This window comes from Pituophis catenifer, unplaced genomic scaffold (assembly GCF_029215685.1).
Source record: "Pituophis catenifer annectens isolate HBS135680 unplaced genomic scaffold, rPitCat1.0.hap2 SCAF_3, whole genome shotgun sequence".
Lineage (NCBI taxonomy): Eukaryota > Metazoa > Chordata > Lepidosauria > Squamata > Colubridae > Pituophis > Pituophis catenifer.
In genome coordinates this window covers 28,533,319-28,551,405 of record NW_027256883.1, presented here as the reverse complement: position 1 = coordinate 28,551,405, position 18,087 = coordinate 28,533,319, and the positions used below count along the sequence as shown (strand labels likewise).

The 18,087-nt window shown below is 38.6% G+C and overlaps 1 protein-coding gene across 1 annotated transcript in view; it reads right to left on the bottom strand.

Moving 5' to 3' along the window:
- The window catches only part of CDH17 (cadherin 17), a 47,723-nt gene extending 39,262 nt beyond the window's left edge, over positions 1 to 8,461 (bottom strand). The window contains exon 1 of the mRNA XM_070942125.1: positions 8,411 to 8,461. Within this exon, the coding sequence (XP_070798226.1) occupies positions 8,411 to 8,461 (51 nt within the window). The remainder of the gene's footprint in view (positions 1 to 8,410) is intronic.
- Positions 8,462 to 18,087: the final 9,626 nt, after the last annotated feature.

Here is an 18,087-nt window from a genome sequence, read left to right as displayed (position 1 = left end):
ACTGCTAGGTTGGCAGAAGCTGGGACAAGTAATGGGAGCTCGCCCCGTTACATGCCAACCTTTCGATCGACAAGCTCAGTGTCTTAGCCACTGAGCCACCGCATTCCTTAAACCACCTAGATAAGTAATCTTTATTGTCATTTTTTTCTATGGACACTCTGGCATACATTAAAAATGAAAATCTGTTGCCTGCTCTCAAAAGTGTACACATACATAACACACATATAGATATGCTATATACATACATATGTATATAAACAGGTGGATTCAGCCGGTTTGGATCGGTTCAGGCAAACCGGTTGTCAAAATTCTGCCCAGTTCAGTGAACTGGCCAATTCCATCCCTGGCTGGCCCCGCCCCCGCTCATTTTTTGGTCATTTTCGGACCATTTCCGGGCCCCTTTTCAGCCCTTTTTTGCACCTTTTCTACACCTACCCAGCCAGAGAACCAGTTTTTAAATTATTTAAATCCCACCACTGTATATACCTATACTCTAACATATAAATATTAATCACTGTCCATCTTGAATATGTAGTGGAAACAGGAAGCTTGAGAGTTCACAAGGTTGATACTGTATGGAACAAAACTATGGCTGAATCTGGATGTTCTGCTTTGGATACCACAAAACCTCCTCCCAGAAGGTAACAAGGAAAACAGGTCATGAAGAGGATGAGTAGCGTCCCAGACAATCCCCCGGACCTTGCTCAAGCATCGCTTATATGCTATGTACTAGATAGAAGGAAGTGAACTACCAATAAACTTTTCTGCCATCCTCACCACTTTCTGCACTGCCTTCCTGTCCAAAGCAGTAATGTTTCCAAACCAGGCAGTAATGCAATATGAAAGGATGCTCTCGATCGTCCCTCTATAGAAAGTGGTAAGGACAGAGGGAGGAAGATGTACTTTTCTCATGCGACACAGAAAATGCAGGCACTGCTCTGCCCGCTTCATCAATGTCTCGCTGTTGAGCGACCAAGCCAGCCTACTCATTAGCTGCACACCCAGAAATTTGATGTTGCTAACTACCTCCACAGGTGAATCATTTATACACAGCGGTATATATTATACACAGGCCTTTTCTGAAATCGACAATGATATCTTTATTACATCAGTTCACCAAACCCTCTACCACCTTGCTGTAAGCACCCTCATTGTCATCCAGTGTCATTGTATGAGATTAGTGGCCATATAAGTCCTATAAATATACTGTATATGTACATAATCTTGATCCACAGTTTTTATTCCCATATAGTATTCTGGGTTTGAATCTGATTAAAATTCCATAATTTAGAGATTCTTCTTACTTAAACCTACCTATAGCACAGACATGTCCTGCCAACATCTTTTTTTCCCCTTTTGCTCCCATGACATCACCTTCAATTTGTCCCCAGTCCATGACTAAGACAGACTTTAGCTGTACTAATGTCTTTAGTCATTAGCTGTACTAATGTAAACAATACTTCCCTCTTTATTATGGCACCTTTTGTCAATACATTTCTTTCTTCTTCTAGAGTTTTTTTCTCTAGTGTGGAAGACATGAGAAAAAGTTGCCCTTTGAACAGGGAGTACTATATTGCATACCATTCTGAGAACCACACCTAGAAAGGGGCATTGGAAATGCTGGAACAAGATTTCTGCTATCTGGATGATAAATGATTAAAGGATCCGGATATGAGATTATAACTACCAATATCTACAATGTTGTCCCACGCAAGAGGGGAGAGGCATCTTCTCTATTAAAACCGACAGTAGGACAAAGACCAAACGGTTGAAATTCAGGAGATTCAGACTAACACTTAGGAGGAATGTCTTGGTTAAGAGCTGTGAGCAATGGGAGAGCCTGACAAGAATAGTAGTGGAATGTCTGTCTATAGACTTTTTCAAGTGGAGGTGGACAGCCTCTTATGGTTTGGTTTAGTGCAGTGGCCTCCAATCCTTCTGGCTCCGCAGACCAACAGTGGCAGTGGTGTGTGGTGGGGCAGAAGGGGAGGAGATGGTTTCCCATATGCAACCTAATCCTGCGCATGTGCAAAAGGAACTATTGGCATTCGCCTGCTGCTTGTATGGCCCAGTTTCTGACTGGTAGCAATTCCAGGGGTTGGGGCCCGCTGGTTTAGTGAATTCCTGTACAGAGCTTGCAGTTAAACTCAATGGCCCCAATGTCCTGCCAATCTATATTTTCTGTGATTCCATGATTCAGAAAGCTTCCACATTGTAGACTCTGAAAGTGTTAAACACCTACTGGACGTCTATTAGTATGGAAGAAATGAGACAATGGTCTGCATTTTTTTCTTCCCTTTCATAACCAGTTTTAAAGCATTCCATTCCTCTGAATCTAACGAAAAGAAAAACATATTTCTCATCTTCTGTCCCCATTTATTCGTATCCATTTCCTGTATTCATAATCATATTTATACTTATATCTGTTATCTTATACATGTTTGAGAAATAAATAAATAAATAAATAAATAAATAAATAAATAAATAAATAAATAAATAAATAAATAAATAAAGTCTGAGTCCAAAAGAGGAATAGGATACAGAAAGCATCTCAGAATTGAAGTTCTTGTATTCTTGGTTTTAGTTTTCTATCTAGATTACCTCAAAGAGCTGACATCTCCTTTACTTATACACTCCAATTCCCCACGTTTTCAATTTTCAGTTACATTTCAGTGTACCTTGAAATGATTCTCTAATTCTGCTTTGGAAGCAAGCTATTGCTTGATTCCATGAAGAAAGGATCTCAACTCAGACAGAGCCTTGGGTTACCCCACTTCCTATTTCCCTCCATATAGATGCAGTTCCATTAAGAGCTACATGTTGAGTTTGGTTGGTCAGCCAGCTAGAAATCCATCCAATGGTGATTCTGTATAACCCCCATTTTTATCTTATCAAGTAGTAGGTTGTAGTCTACTTTATCAAATGCCTTGATAAAGTCCAAGTAAATTATATACCTACTATCTGGAACGAGCTCCCCCCAGAGATACGGAGGATCCCGGATCTGCGCACCTTCCGCCGCGCCTTAAAGACCTTACTATTTCACCAGGCCGGCCTGGCCTAATTTTCCCCCTCTTTTATAAAAGATTTTTAAAATTTTAAATATCTTTTAGTATTTATATATTCAATTTTAAATTGGTTTTAAAAGTTTGGGGTTTTAAATTTGTCGGGGCCAAAATTATTTAATTTGATTTTATTCTATTTTTTTAAATTTTGTATTGTATGTTGTTTTTATTGTTTGGCTGTGCACCGCCCTGAGTCCTTCGGGAGTAGGGCGGTATAGAAATCTAATAAATAAATAAATAAATAAATAAATAAATAAATAAATAAATAAATAAATATCCACAGCATTTCACTAATCCACTAATTTTGCCATATAGTCAAAAGAATGCAATAAGATTTTTCTAGCATGAGCTGTTTTTGATAACCCCATGTTGATTTCTGGTTATGACTTTGTTTGCCTCTAGGTGTTCGCAAATTTGTTGCTTGATTATCTTTTTCAGAATCTTCCAGGTATTGATGTCATTCTGATAGGCCTGTAGTTTCCTGGATCCATTTCCCCACCCCTTTTTTTTTTTTAAGATGGAAACCTCAGTAGCCCTTTTCCGGTCATCTGGTAGTTCCCAGTGTTCCAGGATCCCCAAGATATGGTTCAGTGGTTCTGAGATCATGACTGCCAGTTTCTTAAGAACCTTGGGATATAATCCATCTGGTCTTGGTGATTTGAACTCTAGATTGAATAGGGTTCTCTTACTATTTTCTTGCTTATTTTGACTTGCATTCCTAATCTGCATTTTACAGTATTTTATTTGATAGGTTGGACTGTTTTTTTTTCTTTTTATGTAAAGACAGATGCAAAAAATGAATGAAGCAGTTCTGTTTTCTCCCTGTTTCCTGTCTGGTCAGTGGTCATTGCCTCCCCCCAGCCTTACTTATGTACTTACTTACTTTGTTTGTATGTTTGTTTATTACAAGTTGATCAGTGGAAAGGTAAAAACTAACATTAAAAAAATGTTATCTGATAAACAGTGTTTCTTTTAACCATGTGGAATTCAAAAGTGCTCTGGCACTTTCCTCTTCTAGCCCTAATAGGAAAAATGATAAAATGGTGGTATTTTCTTTTTGCTAACCAATCCAAGAGGGATGAAAAAAATCTGGAATTTTCTAATCAAGGCTCCAAGAAATCTCCAGGCACAAGGAAAAAGTGAAAAAAAGGAGCTGAAATCCAGAATTCTTAAAGTAGTTTCATTTTTACCCAGTTTACACACAAGAAATGAGTAGCTGAAAGCTGTACTGCAGGAAGAAAAAAAACCCTTTGTTGTACTTTATGGCGACATATAATTCATTTAGAAAGATCAAAGTCTTCAACGTATTGCGAAGATCAAAGATTAAATTATATATCGTGTTGACCCTTCCTAGTCTGTTAGAATAGTTTTATGTGAGCTATAAAATATGAATCATAATGTAACATAGGAATAATAAAAGGTTGTTCCTTCTGGTTTCTTCCTGTGTTCAATTTATTGAAAACTCGCTGCACAAGAGCTCTGCAAAGAAGGGTTTGAACATCTGTCGCACTTTTGATTCAAAGTACTTGAACTATAACACCAATTCCTATCTAGTATCTGATGTTAGAGTGAAATTAGCCATCATGACACAGACATTAATATCATGTGTCCAAGGCAAAAGCTCAGTATTACAAAATTGAAAGTAATCTTCATCTATAAAATACAGGAATAATCTGTGCATAATCTTTATCATCGGGTGGGGGGGGACAGGTTGACTATGCTTTTGTCAGGGTTTTTAAATTGTATGCCACAAAACCTTAGGGCTCTTTGAGAACTTGCTATGATCTTCCAAAAGGTTAAAGGCAAAAAATGTTTACTTTTCTAGATTCAACTTTCTATTATTAGAGCTTTTTGCCTTCTGAATCAAGGCTCCAGGTTTTTTTTTTAATTCTGTAGGCTGAAGTTGTCCTGCTGTGTGCAAATTAGGGAGTTCATATTTATTTATTGAGAAAAAGACAATGCCTGAAATAAATTTCTCTTGCCATACCAACCTCCTAAAAGATGGATATGGTGAAACAAGAAGAGATAGGATGGGTACTGAATGAATATAGATTGAATTCAAAAGAGTCACTATTATAAAAAACATATGTTGAAATGGGGGGAAGGAACAGTAAGCTTTAATAAATTGATCCAAGTAGAAGGAGAAGACCAAAAAGCAGGGAATGGATGGAGTTTGCTATTCCTACATATATTTATTATATGATTTTATCCTCATTAATTCATGGTATTATAGAATTATACACCTTTTGTTCTATAAATATCTCACCTCTTTCTTTTGGGGGTTTAGGGCAATGTATGAAGAAATGTATGGAAATGTACAGATGTATGGAAACAAAAATTATTTGCAAAGATGGAAATGTACAATATAGAAGTATACTGAATGGTGTTGATAAGATATGTTAGATTTAACTTTGTTTCCCTTTTTATGTTTTGTTCCTAACTTCTTTGGCTTACTGCTTCTTATACCTGCATTTTGCACTTGCTTACCACAAAATTGATTTGATTGATATATATATATATAGATGCTTTAAGCAATACCATTGGTTTATGTGGAACCCCCACTCAAAGCATAGTATATACTACCCATCCTTCTTGCAGTTATAATAGATTTCTGTGGAAACAGAAAACACAAGCCTTTTTTTGATAGTACGGTATACATGTCTCTCATGCTATTCTGTTTTGGGGTCAACAATGTTATGCAAAACCCAGAGAGGTTTAACAAATAGTAACCCATTTATTCTTAAGAAGAATGAGATGATAAGCGGGGAAAAAAATTGAAGCTAATTTATGTCAACAGTATACCTCTATTATTTTCTGTTCTTGCAACCATTCCTTCTCTTTCTCTAATTGTTTACATATATATATCTGCAAACATTGAGAATCTTCAAATCTGTTCCTGATATTTTCCACTTGACATGCAGAAAATACTATTTTGGCTTCCTTCAAATTTCAACCATAGTAACATGTACACAATGATACCTAAGTAACTTTGGGGGCAGAGCATTTTGTTACTTTCAAAGGGCTGGGAGTCTCAGAAATAAGAATCAGGACTCCTACCAAGTAGAGAAGAAACAGAACTCATCCTGCTTTCTTAGACAGGCTAACCTGTCCAATTTAACTCTCTGTGCTTTACCCAGGCATTCTGAAAGCTTGACCTATTGCAAAAATCACTAAATCTTCAAGAAGTTAAACATGTCAGGCTTCTGTCCCTGATGACTGCTACTAAAACTAACAGAATAAATGGAACCTAAATGTTTCCTCTAATTTCCTATTCCTAAGAGAGAACTTGATTTGTTTGTTCGTTTAATCTATCATATTTATAGAGCTGCCCATCTCACATAGTGATTCTGATGGCATATATAGTAAACCCATCAAAGTACTTTAAAAGCAAAAACCACTAATTTAAATATTAAAAAACAAAACAAAAACAAAAAAATGACAAGAAAAACATACAAAAGAGTGCATCGAATTAATTATTATATGGCCCTCTAATACACTTCACTCTAGATTGAGTTTCCAAGCTAGTTGAGAGAACATGTTTTAAGAGCCTTTCCAAAGGCCAAAATAGGGTCGGGGGCCAGGCCAGCCTCATGATATTGATGTTCCACAGGGTGGCAGCCACAGCAGAAAAGTCTTTCCTCCCATCTGACAAAACCCCCTGGCTGACAGGACCCACAACATGCCTCTCCTGCTGGACTTGCTGGATGACACTACAAGCATACAGGTGCCGTTACAGATACAAACATTTCAAAAGAAATTAAATGGGTGTTTAACCTGATCCGATGTCTATCAGTGTGACAATAGAGACTCCTAGCGTGCATACCAAACTCCCTGTCTCACCAGACTTAAAACAAAATCCAGTTCTTTGACTTTTCATTAGAAATTGGCATAGTCAAAAAGCAAAATGATAGGCCATAGGATGATTTTTATTTCCAATACTGTATCTGGGCCCCACATGAACTCCATAGATTTTTTTTAGAAAATTTAAATTGGGGGGGAGTAGAGTCCAATGATTTGTCTCAGTTACTACTTCTCCAGGAAAAAAAAGGAAATATTCAAGTTGATGGTGAGAACTATCCCCACCAGTTGTCTTCTAATAAAAGGAATTTTTCATTGACTCCACCTTCCAAATCTATTCCATGACAACCATTTTGCAAAAGTCCCCATAATATGTTCCCTGTCCTCCAAGGTTACTCATCCATCCCCAAAAGTTTGGGGATTCTTATTTGTATTCCTAAGATTCACAAGATCTGTTAAGTGATACATTCCAAAGTAGCAAACTATCATCCCCAACCCAGTTGCCCATTCATTAGAGTGGCTTAATTACTCTGATTAGTAGGAGCCACTTGGGATGGTTGTCTTGGAATGTTCCCAACTTCTAAAAAGATATACATTTTAAATTAATATAATTTAAGTACAAATGTGTCATGCCTCTCAGCATAATGGACAGTCTGTGAGCAGTTGACCTCTGTTTGCCCTGCCTGCTTTCCAGTTTTTGAAGGTCAATGATATATCTTCTGCTCTCCTTTTTTGTGGTTCTTTATTTTAAAAGCAGACATGAACTGGGCAGCCCTTCAGATAAAAAGTTGGATTCCATTAAAAAGGGACAAACATAGGTAATGCTTCCAAAGCCATAAGTGGTACCTGCAATTTAGACACAGTCTAAATCAGGGGTTTCCAACCATGGCAACTTTAAGCCTGGCAGACTTCAACTCCCAAGATTTCAGTCTGCTTTGTTGGCTGGGGAATTCTGGGAGTTGAAGTCCGCTAGGCTTAAAGTTGCCACAATTGGAGACCCTTGGTCTAAACACATCTATCTCCCACCTGTTTTAAGAAAACTGAAACCCACACACAATAAATGAAAATTGGAAGTAAATGAAAACAACATTCAAAATTTGAATGCAGAATGTTTGAAATTTAATATGCCTTTTAAGTTATTGCCATTATTCAACTTGTATATGCTGCTATTTATACACTATAACAAGGGAAATAGAATTTTACACATTAGAGAATGTATGGTAAATCCTAACAAGAGATAGAGTTCTGAGCTACTGTACATGGATCAAAAAAACAGAAACAAAATTGCAATTAATATACCCACACAAATAAAACCAAAAAATTATAAGAGATTTCCACAGATTGGTAAGGTCAACAAGAGACAGTATCACCAGTTGCGATTGGGGGAAACTGAATAATTTGTCTGCCATAATCAAATTATGAACATTCTTTTTAAAAGCAAGCAATGTACTATTTTCCCTGTCTCAATAATTGCCGATATAAAACAACTGTTTTCCAGTACATACAGAATCAGGTCTATTAAAGGGAAATGAAAGCTTTTTGCCACTTACCTGATGAAGACTAAGGAGACACAGTAAATTAAGTCCATTTGGCTTAAACATCTTGATGAGGCTTCCCCTTTAGATTCCTGTTAATAGTTGAAACAAATTTCTGAGCAACGATTCAAAACTGTGTTAAAATCTGATTCCAGCAAGTATTTTATTCACTTCTGCTTTCAATTGTACCACCCTGGTTTCTTTGCTAGGCAGGAAACCTTTACAGGAATTTGTCTCTCTTTTGATTTGTTTTGCTTTTCAGCATGGGATTTTTATTTTGAAATAAACACAGACAACAAAAAGGAATTGAGAAGACATTTGAAAATACCATAAGGTTATTACTAAAAGAGAAAAGGAAACCCTTTTGCTTTACACAACCCTGAGCAAACAACCTGGTTAGACCCAAAGTTTCCGTTTGTGTGACGAAGAAAGTGTCGTATACCTGAGAATTCTTCTTGTTCAAGAGACTCAAAGAGAATTTTGGACCCAAACAATAGTTTGTCCTTCCTCTAAAGATATAACATGGATACAAAATCTAATGGAAGGTAAGGGATGATTCTGTTTGAGACAAATAAGAAAAAAAAATAAGAAAGGAGAGGGAGCAGAAACAGAGAAATATTTCTGGAAAAGGCAAAGTAATCCAAAATGGTGGAAAGGGCGGGAACTACCGCATACCGTATAATGGCGTTATCACAAGTGCCACTATAGCTGCTCACTGTTAATTTTATGAAACTGCCTTTCCAACATGGGAGAGAGAAGGTACTTACATTCAATCCACCCCACCTTTATGCTTTATACTGATCTTCATTTATTGTCAAGTTTTCCAATCAACCTACCACTGTCCTACTAGTAGCAATATGAAATTTAACTCATACATTAAAAAGGAACATGATCTCAGCTAAGTCAATCAAAAGTAAAACAAATACCTAGCAAAATGCACTTGACAACAATATACACTGGAGAAGTGGCATAATTTACATGTCAGGCTGACAGAACAATCAAACCGGTATCAGGTACTATGTAAAATCTATGAAAGTTGGTAAAAAGATTATGTCTTACCTGGGGTATAAAAATTTCAAATTGTTTTAAAATAACACCTGCTTGACTTCACCTCTCAATTATCCTGGTAGTTTCTCAGACAAACTGGATATTTTTATGTTTAATCAAACATTAACTTTCTGCAATGACAACCCCTGATCTTTAACATCAGGGTGTGGTTTACAACAGCAACCATAGCAATAAAATATGAAAAAGCTAAGTACATTTTCCATGTGTCCCACCATGCACACTTATGATATTTTCCTTCTTTTTTTAAAAAAAAAAAAATTAAATTATACACATTGTCAACAAACAAGTTTCAGAAGGTATTATTTTAATAGATTTGTTAAGTAACATAATTAACATAATAATGACCTCGGTTAATTTAAGCCATACTCCTGATATATTTGACTATAAGGCAATACCTGGAGAATAGTTCTTTAAATCCAAGGGCACTGTTTGTAAAATAAATATGTGAGGGGTCCTGGGTGTTCTTTGAGTTTTCTTGTTTTCTAGCAAATTTCATTAACCAAATTAGGTAACTTCATTAGTGCTAGTAAGGAGTTTGCTCTCAGTTTATGTTCTAGTGCAGTGATGGCTAACCTTTTTGCCATTGTGTGCCAAAAGCGGGGGGAGTGCTGGGTGGTCGCGCATCCGCATGCCCACACCCATAATTCAATGCCTTCCTGCTCCCCACGCATGCACGCATGACCCCCCGTGCTCCCCCCACTTTTGGTACGCGACAGCAAAAAGGTTACCAGTGGGACTGGTAGGCCTGTTTTTCACCCTCCCCAGGCTCCAGAGTTTTTTTTGGAGCCTGGGGAGGGCGAAAACGGCCTTCCTCACCCTCCCGGAGGTCCTCCAGAGGCCGGAAATGGCCTGTTTTGCAACTCCCAGAAGGCCCGTTTTTCACCCTCCCCAGGCTCCAGAGACTTTCTTGGAGTCTGGGGAGGGTGAAAAAGACCTTCCCCACGCCCCTGGAGGCCCTCCAGAGATTGGAAACGGCCCATTTCCTGACTTCCAGTGTGCCTGGAAGACCCGAAAATCAGTTGGCTGGTGCGCATATGCTTGCTAGAACTGAGCTACGGCAATGTTCATGTGCCCACAGATATGGCTCCGCATACCACCTGTGGCACATGTGCTATAGGTTCACCATCACGGTTTTAGTGACTTGCCCTGTCAGTGTTGGTGAGGGTGGTCTTAGACGGTGTTTGGTTGGGCTGTTTACTGTTAGCTTGTTTGGCAGTTCCTTGTTTACTTCTTTTTTTTTTTGCTTTAATTTATATGCCGCCCTTCTCCGGAGACTCAGGGCGCTTACAATGCGTTAAGCAATAGCCTTCGTACTTTTGTATATTTATACAAAGTCAGCTTATTGCCCCCACAATCTGGGTCCTCATTTCACCTACCTTTGAAAGGATGGAAGGCTGAGTCAACCTTGAGCCTGGTGAGATTTGAACTTGCAGTAATTGCAAGCAGCAGATGTTAATAACAGTGCTTTAGTTCACTGTACCACTGTACTACAGGCTCTTGATTGTTGGTCTGATGTTAATCGTGGAATTAATCTATGCTCATCTGGGTCAGTGGTGGGTTTCAACCGGTGTAATAACCGGTTCGCTTCATGCACACGCTTTGCACATTGCATTTCTGAACAGCTGAGGCGTGGCAATCCGCTCTGCCGTGTCTATCAGCTGGGCTAAAAACAAACAAATATAGGTAGGTATAGCGCAGGGGCGGGCGGGGGGTCCAGCTGATGGTCGGAGAGAACTGGTCTGATCTGGGTGCTGATTGCTGGTGGGGAGTATTCTGTGGTTTTTTGTTCCCTTTTTGGCTTTTTTATTGTCTCTTATGCTTAGTATGCCTGGTTTGTCTATGTGTCTATCGATGGCACATCATCAGATAAATATGTCCCTCACTTAAACCTCAACACATAAGGGCTATCAAAAGACAGTTCATAACATTAGAAATGCAAAACTGCAAACAATTGTTTGTTACAATATCCTTCAACATTGTGTGACAAATGTCAGAAATGAATGAAACTCAAAACTTCTGGAAATGAGTAATCCTTTTCCAAACTTGGCAAATAGCCTGAAAATTGCCTGGGTGAATGATTAGAAATAGGGTATATTCCTATTCCCAGGATAGCAATCAGCAAGTAGACCGAAAAGCATTACGAAGAGAGTCGGTTTCTTTCCTGCTACATAAAGTATTGGATACATTGAAATGCAAGATGAAATTTTAAAAGAAGATTATTCAGAAGTCCTTTCTCCTGAACAGCAGTCTTTAATAAAGTCAAAGGGTTCACAGGCAGTTATTGCTCAGCAAAGAATTTAACAATTTAAATCAGAATTATTCCTTTCAAATATGGCTCATTTTATTTCACCCTGATGGAAGTGATTAAAAAAACCAATTATTTGCTGCAATATTGCCACACTGCATTTTCCTGTTCCTCTAATTAAAACTAACTTTACAAGTCCAAGTTATTTTACACCTTCCTGTTCATTACTGAATAGTCTTGTAAAAATTTTCTCCTTAGAGCCAAACTCTAGTTCTGGCAAAAAAAAAAAAGTAAATACAGGGACAATGATTTTTTTTCTTGCTGTTTGGACTACATCCTACAACATCATGAATCTCCAAAGACCTATGCAAAGGTCCTCTTTGTAGACTTCAGTTCAACATTCATAGACACCTCTATAACTGCCTGGTTTGGCTCTGCAACCAAACAAGACAGACACAGACTTCAACTGATAATTAGAATTGCAGAAAAAAACAGTTGCTACCAACCTGCCTTCCATTGAAGACCTGTATACTGCACGAGTCAAAAAGCTGTGAAAATATCTAGAGACCCCTCACATCCTTGTTTCAACTTCTACCCTCAAACCGATGCTATAGGGTTAGGGTTAGGGTTAGGGTTAGGGTTAGGGTTAGGGTTAGGGTTAGGGTTAGGGTTAGGGTTAGGGTTAGAACAACTAGACACTAGGACAGTTTTTCCCCCATTCCATCACTCTGCTAAACAACTAATTGCCACTACACAAACTGTTTACTAAGTCTGTATTACTATTATTCTTCTCATCCTTCCTATTACCTATTTCCTGTTCTACTTATGACTATAACTTTGTTGCTTGTATCTTTACGATTTATATTGTTTATTAGTTCCTAGTATGATTTATGTTGATTGCTTATTTAGTATCCTATGACTATCACTAAGTGTTGTATCTTATGATTCATGATGACTATGATCATGATTTATCTTTTATGTACACTGAGAGCTTATGTACCGAAGACAAATTCCTTGTGTGTCCAATCACACTTATGTCCAATAATTCTATTCTATTCTATTCTATTCTATTCTATTCTATTCTATTCTATTCTATTCTATTCTATTCTATTCTATTCTATTCTAATACTTTGTGCATTGTTTTTAGATAAAAATATGATTGTATTTAAAGTTTAAAAAGATGGCAGTAGAATAGCCTGCTTAATTTCATTAAGTTCTTCCCACATAACATTATGGAAGAACCAATAAATACAAACTAAATGTAACTTGCTCTAATCTTTATTGCAGAAAATATGACTTCAGCAATAGAGTAGTAAAAGTCTGGAACACTCTACCTGATCCTGTTGTTACTTTCTCTAACCCCCATACCTTTTACCTTAAACTGTCTACCGTGGACCTTACACTTTTCTTAAGAGGTCCCTAAGGGGGTGTGCATAAGTGCACCAGCGTGCCTACCATCCCTGACCTACTGTCCCCATTTATATGTAATCATTCTATGTGTTTATGGCTATGTTTTGCCTATTTATATCCATTTATTTGTGCCATTTTTTTCATGTGTCCATGTCTATGCCTATACTTGTTTCCTTGTACTTGTTGACAAACAATTAATTAAATAAACAAACAAACAAACAAACCAGGGAAAAGATATACATAGGCTTCTAATTTTGATTTTGGAGAGGGAAAAAACACTACAACAATGGTTATTCTATATACGCTGTGTGATCCTAGCTATTTTTGGCTATTTCTTCTAAGAGAGCACAGATCACAATAGCTAAAGATGGATCCCTGAAACTAAGCTCAAGTAGGAGAATTATTGGGATTCCCCCCCAATCTCTTGCTCATCAACTCAGGACACATTGGGCTTCAAAATCCAAGAGGTCTAATCTGAGTGCCCATATTCATTATATTTTAGAAATTAATTAGGTGAAACTGAACATGATGAAGGAATCAGAGGTGGGTTTCAGCAGGTTCTGACCAGTTCTGGAGAACCGGTAGTAAAAATTCTGACTGGCCCCACCCCCATCTATTCTCTGCCTCCCAAATCCCAGCTGATTGGGGGGAAATGGGGATTTTGCAGTAACCTTTCTCTGGAGTGGGGTGGGAATGGAGATTTTACAGTATCCTTCCCCTGCCACACCCACCAAGCCATGCCCACTAAGCCATGCAATGCAAACAATTTTGACAGGGAATATAGCCTACTCTAAGTAACAACCTTCTGAAGAAAATTCACTTTCTGAAAGATTATTTAGTTGATAGAGGTAATGTTCCATAATAAAAAGCAACTCCAGAGTATAGCAAAATAAATCAAAAGGCAAATATGAAGGAGACCATGGATATCAGGAAATAAAACTTACAAAATAATCCAAATCAAGCATTTTTATAGCTCTAAGTGAAAGAAAATTTGCAACAACAAAAACATATCTTTCTCTCTCAGTGACATTTTTGAGTGTGAGTGATAAAACCCACTGAGTGGTAAGATGTTTAATGGTTGAGTCAGTTTTTCCATATACAACTTTTCTCATGCTTATGTTTCCTCCGCTATCCATTAACTTTCTTCTTGTTTTTTTTTCCTTGCCTGAGTTGATCTCTGTTTGCTCTGTTAAAGTTGCTCATTTCTCCATTTCTCTGGAATATCAGTGGTCTTTTCTCCTTTTATATCTATCTGTAGGATGAGTGGAAATTTGCCTAGTTTTTGTTAGCTTGTTAAAAAAATAATTAGAAGCTTTTGCAAGCTATGAATTAGTTTTAGCCACACTTATTAGTTGCGTCTTAGTCTTCTAGAAATAACATCTAGCCATGAGCTGTGGTGGTGCAGTGGTTAGAGTGGTTAGAGTGCAATACTGGAGGCTACTTCTGCTGACTGCTGGCTGTAGTTTGGCAGTTCAAATCTCCCCAGGATCAAGGTTGACTCAGCCTTCCATCCTTCCAAAGTGAGTAAAATGAGGAGCCAAACTGTTGGGGGCAATATGCTGACTCTGTAAACTGCTTAGAGAGGGCTGTAAAGCACTGTAAAGCGGTATATAAGTCTAAGTGCTATTGGTATTTGTTTAACACCTGTAAGCAATAGCTAGAGGGGTCTACCACAAACACTCTACAGTATAGGCTGGTCACAAATGTCTCCCATGTAGCCTAGCTAGTAGGTTGTGGTTTTAACACTCAGCTAAGACACTTTGCAAACAAATGCATTACTGGATTCAAGGCAGGTATCATAATTAGATTAAGCAATGGTCAGAGGGGTTCGGTCAAGGGCACAGAGGTAAATAAAGCTCATTTTTAGCATAGTAAAAAACACACCCCAAGATAGTCAATTTTTATGATAATGAAATAGGATTAAATAAATAATGGGGTATTAGGAGATGGCCTTGCTTTGTGTGCATGTTTGTCTATCATTAACATTTTGTGACCAATTATCAATTCTCTTACTTTTGTTTCCCATATTAAATTGTATTAAAAATGTGCCTGATTTCTGGTGTGCCCATCCTCTTATGCTTCTGTATAGAAATAAACAAGGTTCCTTGATTCTGTGTCCAAGTTGGCTTCTTCATATCATACTTAGCCCATACTTGTGGGCAACATATCAGTGGACAACTCCAAGCTAACTGCTTTTCTACCTTATATGTATCTTATATATATAACGGTCCCAAGTTTTATTTGTATTTTTTGTAAAATATGATGCAACTGAGGAAGGGAGTATCTCTTATTTATTCCTTTAAAATAGTGTAACCACTCTTCCATAAATAAGTAGTCACCATTTTAATTTTTGAAAAATTCAGTCTTAATTTCTTAATAGGAGACTATTCCAATGATCAGATATTTATGAAATAAAGATTGTACGTATGAAAGAAAACAGAATTTATGGTGTTATGGGCTCAGTCCCCTCTTCTCTAAGCAGGGAGAGGATTAAGGAGCAGAGCTGGTAGATTTAAATTTCTTGGATGAAAGAGACTTCAAAAGATTTATGATGCCTTATAAAATCTGTTTCATTTGAAAATATACAAGCAGAGTATAGTGGAGGCAAACAGGCCTCTGCAGTCCATCGCTCAATAGCTGATTCTGCGTCAAACTTGGAAAAGAATATTTGGGTCAACCAACTTCAAGACCTCCCAGTTCGTACCAGTGGTGAAATCTGAACCAGTTTACTACCAGTTCACTGGCTGTGCATACACAGTGTGTGCGCCAGGGGTGAAATCCAGCAGGTTCTGACAGGTTCTGGAGAGCCAGTAGCGGAAATTTTGAGCAGTTCAGAGAACTGGTAGCGGAAAGTTTGAGTAGTTCAGAGAACTGGCAAATACCACCTCTGGCTGGCCCCAGAGTGGGGTGAGAATGGAGATTTTGCAATATCCTTTCCCTGCCATGCCCACCAAGCCACGCCCATAGAACCGATAGTAAAAAAAATTGGATTTCACCACAGGTGCACACGCAGGCGCAGTGCGCACCACACACCAAATGTGAGGTGTGCACGCAGGCGCAGTGCATGCCAAAAGGAGGCATGGGGTAAGTAGAACAGCGCACGGGAGGTGATCAGCTGTGGCCCGCAATCTTTTTTTTTTACTTTTATAAGCATTTTTTTTAGGTTGTAAAAAAAATGCTTTTAAAAGTAAAAAAAAAAGGCTCTGACGATCGTGCAGCTCAGCTGAGATTGTCAGAGCCTTTTTTTACCTTTTAAAAGCATTTTTTAAAAGAAGCGGCATGCAGGCAACCGAGTGATTGGGGGGGGCATGGGCAGGGGGGCAGGGATTTTTGCTACTGGTTCTCCGAACTGCCCACCGCCATCGCTACCAGATTGACCGATCCGGTCCAAACCAGGAGCATTTCACCCTTGGTTCATACCCTACATGAAATGACATCCTGTCCTTCTGGCTGCTTCCAATTTCCATTAAAAAACTGAATGGAAGGCTGTGGGCATATCCACACTTACTGTTTAGGCTACTCCTCTCTTTTTTTCCAGAAAAGCAATTGCAAAACATTTCCTCAACACCTCCCCATCCTCTTTCCATCTATGTTTTCTTCTATATTTCCCTTCCATTAGGAAGGGAAATATAGAAGGAAAAAAACCTTAGGAACTTCAGTACTACCCTTGTGGCACAGATGTCCTAGAACAGGGATGGCAAAACTTTTACTCACCGAGTGCTGAACAGGTACGTGCTGCACGTGCTTTGCATGTGCGTGTGCTATCTGCTCCTCCCCGTGCACTGTGTGCGCAATTGCACCATCTGCGCACGCATGTGGTTTTTGCATTCCCAACGCATGCACGCATATGCCATCTACACATGCATGCGCTGCACACAAGTACTCTTGCACGCATGCGCAAATGTGCATGCATGTGCAGGAGAGCTCCAAAGACCAGCTGGCTCCCCTGAATTGCATGCATGTGCACCGGAGGCCTGAACACCATCTGGGACATGCGCGAATGTGCAGCTGCAGGTGAGTTGGGCGACAGCTCACATGCCCAGAAAGATGGCTCCTGCATGCCACCTTGGGCGTGTGTGCCATAGGTTCACCATCATGGCCCTAGAAACCACAGCCTGTGTTCTTTTGTTGTAAGATCCAATCTGGTTTGGTCACCAGAACAACTCTGTGTTCTTTCATATTGTCATTTCTACAGGGTAGTTTGATGTATCTGAGTACTTAGGATGAAACTCTTGTTTCACATCTCAGATAACTGGAAAAAGAACTGCACGTGATGATGATAGAGAGATGTAAAAAAAAGTATATGAAATTTTGCTGGGATTCCAATCACCAACATTCAACCAAAAAGCAAACATTTTACTGATTATACTTTTACTATATCCATTGCAAGGCTGAAAACAAAAGCTATCCTTTGTTTATTTACTAGATTTATAACCTGCCTTTATTTTTGCACAACTTATGGTGGTGTTGCCCTCCTCCTGTTTTCCCCACAGCACAACCCTGTGTGATGCATCGGGATGAGAGAGAGAGCAGTTGATCCAAAATCACCCAGCCGTCTTCCATGCTAAAGAAAACTAACTTTGGCTCTGCCTTCTGCAAAACAGACAACCCCATAGCCTGCAACAAATTCAAGGGCTGTAGACCAAACTGGTAGGCTCACTCAAGGCAACCTAACAGTCAGCATAGAAGAAAAGTGCACTCTAAGCATGAGACGAGGGTGAACTGAGAAAGAGAAAGTCTTCTATTTCTGAACTCCAGAAACCATTGCCAGCCAGTTCCGATGACTTAGAGATAAGCCTGAATCTACCTTGTTTCTCTACACTTTTCTGTTCCCCACTAAGTCCAGGCCATCAAGAAAACATCTAACTTTTCTTACACCTCTTGTATATACACAAACATACAGACCAGAAGGACCTCCTGCTGATAGAATAACAGAGTTAGAAGGGACCTTGGAGGTCTTCTAGTCCAA